General features: G+C 46.7%; 1 protein-coding gene across 1 annotated transcript in view; it reads right to left on the reverse strand.

Annotated features, from left to right (window-relative positions):
• The window catches only part of SIPA1L2 (signal induced proliferation associated 1 like 2), a 94,586-nt gene that overhangs the window by 78,160 nt on the left and 6,982 nt on the right, over window positions 1–9,444 (reverse strand). Inside the window, exons 3-4 of the mRNA XM_019665836.1 lie at window positions 9,292–9,396; window positions 1,917–2,091 (exon numbers count right to left, since the gene is read on the reverse strand). Coding sequence (XP_019521381.1) covers window positions 1,917–2,091; window positions 9,292–9,396 — 280 coding nt within the window. The remainder of the gene's footprint in view (window positions 1–1,916; window positions 2,092–9,291; window positions 9,397–9,444) is intronic.

Raw genomic sequence — 9,444 nt, forward strand, 5'->3', positions numbered from 1 at the left:
ATCTTAGCAGCTCCTGTCCCCCGTTCCTGGTCCATCTCATTGTGTGCTCACGAGAGAAACCCACTTTAAAGCTGGAAGGGACACCCCAGATACTCCAGCCTGAACGCTCTGGATGTCCCTCGTGAAGAAAACGAGACCCAGATTTGATCGAGGCGTTAAAACTGAAACACAATTCTCCTGAATTTAAGACGATTTATTTTGTTTGTTCTGAGAAAGACATAATCTTTAGACTATTCCATGAAACATGATTTTTAGAAACCTCCTCTCTACTAAAGGAATGTCTCAGACTCCTCTGCATCTCACAGAAGGCCTTGCTCATAAAAATAAGTTAAAGGTTTGTTGATTATTTGAAATCAATAGGTCACGATCTCGTTCTTATATTATCATTTCCTTGAGCTAAGACGCTTAGTACGCATCTATAATGTATCAAGGGCATCTCCTAGGTTATAGAAGTTCAAAATTAATGTCAATTCCACACATAGGAAAATATTTGCATTATCTATGTTGTACTTTATAGAATGTACAGATCAGAAGTTCTTAAATTGTTCCCTCAACCCATCCCATTGAACAGGGAAGACAAGCATGAACGGCAATGATTCCTTGTCAGGGGTGGCTTTCCAGGACACACATCCCTAAGGGCAGCATGCCAGCACCTCCAGGAAATGGGTGGTGGTTTGTAGATAAGAACTTTGCCAAGAAAACAGAAGAAAGCCCAGGAAAGGTCCCACTGAACTTCCTTAAAATATGTGGATATTCCCAGTGGTGCCAGGAATTCTTTCCTTACCTTTATGGATCTGAGGCATGAGCAACATGCATTCAACACAACAGTCAAATACCAGCCCTGGCAGGTGTGCAGAACACGCAGGGGCCCACATGTGAGCTAACACTGTCTGTCAGTGTAACTTTCCCAAACAGATAAAAAAGCCAGAAGGGAGGACAGGTGCATTGAGCCCTGGCACCACCCTGATGTAGGGGAGGACCAGTGATGGGCCCAGGTTGACTGGACATTAGGGTGGGGCTATGGGGCAACATGGCCACCTCGCTCCCAATCCCAGCTCAGCCACACACTAACCCTCCCCCAGCCAAAGGTCCTTCACCCTTCCTACTAGGAGTGGACTAGAGGTTCTCCCAAACCCTTCAACTTTATAATCTATCTGCTCATCTCATTAAAAGAGCTAGCAATTAATCATGTGGTAATAAGCAGAATTTTCCAAAATACACAAAATTACTCTGCCTGGTATTTTAGGTGCTGACAGCAACTAAATAACAGCACAAATGCAAAGCCATGCTATTTAGAATTTATGAAGACCATAAGGAAGGTGATTATCTAAATGAGGCTATAAGACAAAGTCGCATATCACAGGATGGCTTAAAGCCTGTTTTCAATCGGCCAGTCAATCTGGCCCCTTAAAGCTAATCCAATGCCACTCAAGGGGTCCTGCTGACGGTCCTTGAAAAATGGAATACATCAGCTTTTTAGTCACTGCTGCAACTCCCTAATTAACATTGAGAAACCAGAAATGAACAAAATGAGCCCGTGAGCGTGGCATGAGTGAACATGTTACTATTCTGTTAGAAATGAACGCAGTGCTTGTCCTTGCTGCACTGGCACGACGGTGTAATGGAAGAGGTTAGGCTAAAAGAAAGAGGAAAATATGAAAAGGCTCTTCATGAGACACTGGGGACTCTCTCTGCTGGTGTCACAAAGGGAGAAGAGCTGACCTCTGGGCTCATGTGAAGCACAGACCTCTTGAGAAAAGTGCTTCCCTTGCTCATATGAGGAAATCTAAACTCCATCCCAAATAAGCTGGCGAGGCAGTTTCTGGGGTCAAGACCAGCAGGACATGTGACTGCTCGCTCCAATTTATGCGGCGTGACTACCTCTGGAGTATTCAACACACAGGCGTGAAGCTTACCTTTATTATCTAGCTGAGCTCGGTATTTGGTGAATCCTTTCAGCCGTACTCTCTGGCCCAGGAGATCAAGGAATTCCTCGAACGCCGGTCCCGCTGTCTCATTGTTGTACATCTCTTCCTCTGTGTTCTGGCCGGCTTTGCAATAAAGGATCCCGACCTTGTGCTGAAAGCTCAGCTGAAACGGAGGAGAAATGGCATTAGTCAGCAACGCATAGCTGCCAAGCTAACTTCCAGCCAAATTAAAACAACAGAAGCTTCGAATTCTGTTCTCAGAAAAGGATGTCAAGACAATGCCCATAGCAAAAGAGTAAACAGCTGGCACTGAGCAAACTGCCGCAAACGCATCCTGGGACCCGGGAACACTGCCGCAAATGCATCCCAGGACCCCAAAATAGGGCTGGAGAGATGGCAGAAGCCTTAAGAAACATATGCACAGCGTGGCCATGTGGGATTTGCCAGGTTTCCAAAATGGACAGAGAAGTTTAAGTGTCCACTGAAAAAGATACAGCTGTGGGAATGCTTAATATTCTACCCTCCACAGAGGAACGGTCACCACCTTCCACGTCAGGAAGAGAAAGGGCCACAGGCTTTTAAAATCTTGCCCTCTTTGATTCCTAGGGCTTTTTGTTGCTGTTATTTGAACATTCATGAGACTATGAAATATGAAAGACCGTAATGAAAAACAAATCAAATTAAGGTCTGGTAAGAAAAGAATCCCAATGGACATGTGACATCTGTACATAAACAGAATAATGTTTCCATAAGACTAACTTTGCCGGTACAATTACACTCATTTCTACAGTTTTGACTATCTTGATAAGAAAACATCTGCTATATACACAATGGACCATAAAGCATTTTAATAGCAACTGAAGGGTCCCTGCGGTAACCACATCTCACAGGCAGCCCCACACCAGGCTGGAGGCCGCAGGACGGCCTTCTCCCACGGCTGGTTAGAAACCAGACCCATCTTGACAGCTTTCGTATTTTCCCCAAAGAGGAACTACTTCTCACTCATGAAATCAGAGCACTTAATCTTACTACCAGCAATCTGAGCCTCGGCAACCTGACAGATTATCAGACATCACTCATTCCCTAAAGGCGTCAACCCATAGAGCTGCTCACTTTCATGATCAAGCTGTAAAATAGAACCCTTAATCAAAATTCATAGCTGACTATATCAGTAAAATTAGGCAAAATGATACTCATTTCCCGTGAGTGACAGAGTGATAAGAGCAGTCTCATCTCCATTACCTAATGACAACATACAATCCGAGAAAGGCAGGCAGACACCTGCTCGAGGAATCTACAAAACAGCACATTGTGCTAGAGTAAATTCAGAGCTGAGCAGGTAGCGTCAACCACGAAAACGTTCTGAACGGATGTGACCTTGACTACGTGCTGCGGGGGGTAGAAGAGGAGGCATGGCCTGTCCAGTCTGCCTGAATGACGGCCCCACGTGTGGGGGACGGCACGGGTACCTGCCTCACAGTGAAGACAAGAGGGCACCCTGCGTGGGCGTGAGACGCTGTGCGTGAGCCATTTAACACCCAGTGTTGTGAACTGCACTGACCCAGGTCTTCTGTGGGGCAAGGAAAACGCTGCCATTCACCCACCATCGAGGAATAAATGTTTCCATCGACTCAACTCTCCAAATAAATGAGATGCCACATTCGTGCAAATGGACCATCACCGTCAAAAACTACTCAGTATATAATAAAAATGCCTGAGATTATTTCATGGCTGACATTAACTGCCCCTAGTGACTCAGAAGACTTTTTGGGATCTGAAAGCACATTAGGGAGACACTCGTGATTTAGCAGTGATCACCACGAAGGGCAATGACCTCGGTGATTGTCACGGTCTATGCCTCAGAACGACTGCTTGGTATCCCTGTGCTGTGGTAGTTTGCCTGCTCCTTCGCTGAAGAAGAGCAGCTCTCTCCAGTTATGTGGTGCTGGCCTTAAGGGGAGTCCACCAGGAATACTGTGCAATGATGTGCACTGGCTATAACCCCAGAGCCACAGGCCCCGGATGCCATGCGTCCTGGCACCCGCTGCTCTCTCTGCCCCAGCAGTGACTGCCACACCATCATCTGTGTCCTTGGGGCTCACTCGGTCCTGTGCTGCCATCCCTGTCTGCCCATTTCCTGCCCCTCTCTCTACCTGCTTCTCACCTCAGAGCACTGCCAGGGCCATGTGCCAATGCCGTATGGCCTCATCTTGTGCCACCCTGCCTCCAATGCCCCAACCACATCTGAGCTTGTCCCAGTCTGTGCCCTGGCACTCCAGCAGGAAACCCCTCCCTCCTCTCACACCCACTAAGGTGGGGATAAGGCCCAGAGCAGAGCTGTCTGGGGACAGGGCTTGAGCCGGCACGGCCTCATGCTGGGTAAGCAGAGCCCTCCCTGGACTGGCACACTTCTCTCTGCGACTGCTGGACTTGATATAGTCCTGTGGACTCTTGTTCAGGCCACGGCCAAATACGGCTGAGCCCTGAACACAAAGGTTTGAACTATGCGGGTCCACTTATAAGCGGATTGTTTTCAGTAAGTACACACAGTCCTATAAATGTATTTTCTCTTCCTTCTGGTTTTCTTAATAACGTTTTCTTTCCTCTAGCTTACTGTACTAGGAGAATACATTGTTTAATACATGTAACATACAAACCATGTGTAACTCGACTGTTCATGTTATCAGTAAGGCTTCCAGTAAACATTAGGTTATTAGTAAGCTAAGTTTCCATGGAGTCAAAAGTTATACTCAGATGTTCGACTGTGTGGGGGTCAGTGCCCCTGGCAGCTGTGTGTGCAAGGTCAGCTGCACCCATAGGACAGAGGCTCTCCCCGGGATTTCTCTGCTGACTGCAGTGCTGTCCACCTCACACCCTTCTCCTCCCAGCTGTCAGGCAGTCCGGCCTGTGTCTATATCCGGATGATGAGCAGGACCTGCATTTCCATCCAAGAAGCCACTGGGCCCATGAGAATTACGGAATGTGGCTAAAATAGACTTCAAAACCCCCAGGAGGGTTGACAATGGCCGGAGCTCTGGCTTCAGTGAAAATGCCCGGACACACACACACACACATGCACACACATATGCACATGCACACGGAGTGGCCCAGCACGGGCACCACACAAGTTCACTGCTCACAGACACACACTAACTTGGCCTCTTGGATCAGGGTGCAAGGTGAGGAACTCAGGAGAGAGGACTAATGTCCCATGACTCAGAGCAAACAATTGTGGATGGTTTACCAATGTGGTTGCAATTCCACTAAAATGATAATGGAATGAAACATCTGGTGAAAAGACAGCTCTTACCTGAGTCTCTTATAAACCTCGCGAAAACAACTGAAATGTCACACCAACTACTGTGCCTCCTGGGGTACATCAGAGAGCGAGCGACACACTCATGACACAAAGAAGGGAGACTCCAGCTCCCCAGGCCCCCAAATTCCCAGTTCTCTATGCCCTTTAAATCACCCACCATTTCACTGACGTTTATCTAAGCCATCTGACGTGAATTATAGTCAGTCCCACAGCCCTGGGGTGGAGCCAGGCTGGCAGGGGAACCGGACTGTTCATCTGACAAATCATTCGCTTGTCAAAATTCCACACCACTTCAGTGTTGACACCTGGACGTACAGACAAACTGCATAGACAGTGCAGCACATGTCTCCTTTGCTTCCAGGGATGAGGAAAAAAACTGACTGTTTCATTCCCAAGGCCAGGAGTCTTATCATTATTGACAAGAAAATTTAAACTTAAATAAAATTGACAAAAAAAAGCCTCAGAATTGCCTCATAAATCCGAGTGTGAAGGAAAGCCCTTCCACTACAGTCTCCCAGCTCACTACTTGTTCCAAGCACAGTCTCATTCCTGAGATCTGCTGGACTTCCTCTGAAGCCAACCAACATGTAAGTAAACATCTACGAGGACTGACAATTAAGTTTGTGAACTCATCCTAGAAAAAGTGCTACATGCCTCATTGATGAATATCACACAGTCACCTTCAAAGTACAGTAAAACCTTGGGTTGTGAGTAACGTGGTTTGCGAGTGTTCTGCAAGAAGAGCAAACATTTCTAATACATTTTAACCTGGTAAGTGAGCGATGTCTTGCAATATGAGTAGTTTGTTTCCTGAACGAATTATGCTCGCAAACCAAGGAATTACTGTACTCCCCTGGGAAGCTATGCACCATCACCAGTGCCTAGTCTACCCTTTAAAGCAATTTTGGAACTCTTTTTCTGGAATGGCCATCAGAGCTGTTGTCATATTACCCTTGATGTTCTGAATGTCATCAAAATGTCTTCCTTTCATTATTTCCTTTATCTTCGGATAAAGAAAGTAGTCGTTGGGGGCCAGATCAGGTGAATAAGGAGGGTGTTCCAATACAGTTATTTGTTTACTGGCTAAAAACTCCCTCACAGACAGTGCCGTGTGAACTGGTGCATTGTTGTGATGCAAAAGCCATGAGCTGGAGGTAAAAAGTTCAGGTCGTCTAACTTTTTCACACAGCCTTTTCAGCACTTCCAAATAGTAAACTTAGTTAACTGTCCAGTTGGTACAAATTCATAATGAATAATCCCTCTGATATCAAAAAAAAGGTTAGCAACATCGTTGCAACAAGTTCATGACCTTAGTTGTCACACCTCGTATATCTGGAGTGAAGGGATAAGAGAAGAGGGCAGTCGTAAAGGCAAATCAGTCACTCTGCCACAGATGCCATAATATTCTAAGATAGTGAGCTGTCATAAGTTATCTGAATTATAATGTTTTAAAAGCCAACCTGTAGCATTTTATGAACTCACCTGTTACATAAATTAGCATAGTCTATTAAAAAATGGAATTTTATAAGTTGAGAAGTGAATTAATATAAAGATGCTAAATAATCATTTTCCCTGTAATTTTCCACAGCATGGAGACTTCCTGCTCAAAACAGCTCCGCAGACATAAGGAATGGTGTGCATGATCTGAGTACCCCCGAATCCTCCACTATGACAATGTGTCTTGGCCACAGCAGATGTACCAATGACACCAGGATGGATTACAAACTCCAAGAAAGCAAAAGCTGACAGTATATCCTTTAAATATGTTTCCAAGGTTAAAAACCATTAAAAACAGTACCATAAAATTGGCCTGACCCCTTCCTGGGTGGATTTACTACCAGGAAAAAGGATAAAATGGCACTGCCAGGAATATAGGTTAGTGGGGCCTCAAGGATCCTTTACAAACTGGGATGTTAAGAAAGCTGTTCAATCTCTTTTAAAAATGAAAAGAAAGAGCATCTTCTTCAGGTAACATGGCAATCAGATACCACTCAAGAGTTATGGGGAGTTAAAAATGCCACATTATACACCATTAAGAAAGTATATCAAAATCAAACAAATACCATCTCAAGAGAAAACAACCACATGAACTACAACTAGATGTATATAATGCGCATCGGTTTGCTTGAAAGCAGAACCCGATATTCAAAGTGAACTCCTTGACACCAGAGTGTAAACAGGTGTTCGTTAAAAGTACCTAAAGCACTTCATTTAAACAAACGGCCGGCAGAGCTCGGGGACCTATTCTGCTGCACAAACATCCCAACACCGCTTCATTCTGCGAGGAGCAGTCACCTGGAGCTGCTGCAATGTCCCTCGGGGCCTCAGGGACTTCAGGACTCAGGCTTGGGGAAATGGGCCACCTCTGGAACTTTCCACAGCAGCCTGAGGGGACCGAATACCTCATGCACCAGGCACCTGGTCTGGGCAAGCGCAGGGACAGGTTTTAAGGAAGAACCAGTGTATACTAGAAACACAGGGGGACAGAAGGACCACGTGGGTGGCGGGTTCTCTTTAGAGACTCACCCGTGACATGACAATGACAATGACTGGTGTTCTTCTCATCCACACACTTGAACCCTGAGTGTTGAGCTAGCACCCACGCCCTCTCCCCTCCGTGGTAACATGCTTCTCTCAGCTGTTTCATGGGCACGTGGACGTTCTGCACGGTTTACCAGAACCTGTCATGGTAAAACTGCTGGGTGCGTCCTACAATGTTAGTAGTCATCTGCTCAAGCCCAGAGTTTGGTTTGGTTCAGGTGTTGTTACTATGCCAGCCTTCACTCTGGAGATGGACATGGCAGCACTAGTCATGCTGAGTCCTGTGTCCTCTGACCTATCCGCAGAGTTAACCTGAGACCGTAAGTGTAACCAGTTACAATCCGGTCACTTTTAAGTCTCAGCCGTGTGAGTATCGAGTAGCCCATCAGTACACCAGTCGGTATTACTGGATCAACCAAGAAATACCTCACGTTCGCTCAAAAACATGCAACAGAATTTTCCTTGGGGAACCCTGGAAATATACATTGCTACTGTATTTTTTAAAGCATGTATTTGAAAACAAATACACGCATTTAAAATAAAATGCATATACTTGGGTACCTACCTGTCAGTTTCCCCTACAAGTTGTCTTGTATACGAAATTTAAAAGCCCTCGTTCCATCTTCTGGCCCACCATCCCATCCGTCATTACCTCTCCCCTGGACGATGGCGACAGTCACTAACTGAGCTCCAGGCCACCACCGGCCTCCATCTTCATCAGCCTTCTACCAGAACAATCTTCCTAAAATACATGGCTGCTGGAAAACCTTCAATGACTCCCCACTGCCTCCTGAATCAAGCACTAGCCTCAACATCTTTGTTTTAAAACTCCCAACCTCCCTGTGTGTGCCCTTTTCTTTTAAAGAAACAAGTCACAGCTCCTGAAACAGCCAGCTACTCATATCTCCCTCCTGGAATTGTACCCAAGTGTGAAGGCCCAGCTACAGCACCAGCTCCGTCAGGGCCCGGCCCTGCCAGAGGTTCTCTCTTCTTTCCCAAAGCGCCCTCTGCATCTCCACGTCTCCAGGAGCCACTGCCACAGTCTGCCTCGCAGGGGCCTCTGTGCTCTTGGTCTTACTGTCCCTGTGGACTGGGGACTAGGTCTTAGCTTCAGTCTTCCTACTGCACGTGCCATGTCCATCTGGTAGCACGAGGCCCGCACACAGCAGACAAGAATAAACCTTAGTTCAGGGAGGGGGTTGACGTGAGGTTTTTAAACCCTGGGGAAAAATACCACCGACTCCTTAATGGTCCTGAGTCAGATGTGTCCCTGCTAGCTGGGACTTACCAAACCCTGGTAAAAACCAGACAAGTGACATCTCAGCGGCAGTGCTTACACGGTGAAGGCATCGTGTTTCTTAATTAGTAGATAGGCGTACTGGGGGAAAACTAGAGACAAAATGCTTCGAGGCATTAAAAATACATGATGTTAACAGAAAGACGGATGGGAGACCTTCCTCTACCGTGGAGCAGGCACAGACCCGCCTCACGCAGCATACACACCCCTTGCTCATCGAGCTTGAGCAGCTGCTCCGAGACCTTGGGTGAGCTCGACGCCTGGCGCAGACATGGGATGCTCAGCTCTGGGATGACGTACTCCAGGACTTCCTTGAGAGGCAGGCCCCGCGCCGTGCCGTGCCGGGCAGTGGAGGGCAC

This window comes from Hipposideros armiger, unplaced genomic scaffold (genome assembly GCF_001890085.2).
Source record: "Hipposideros armiger isolate ML-2016 unplaced genomic scaffold, ASM189008v1 scaffold_454, whole genome shotgun sequence".
NCBI lineage: Eukaryota > Metazoa > Chordata > Mammalia > Chiroptera > Hipposideridae > Hipposideros > Hipposideros armiger.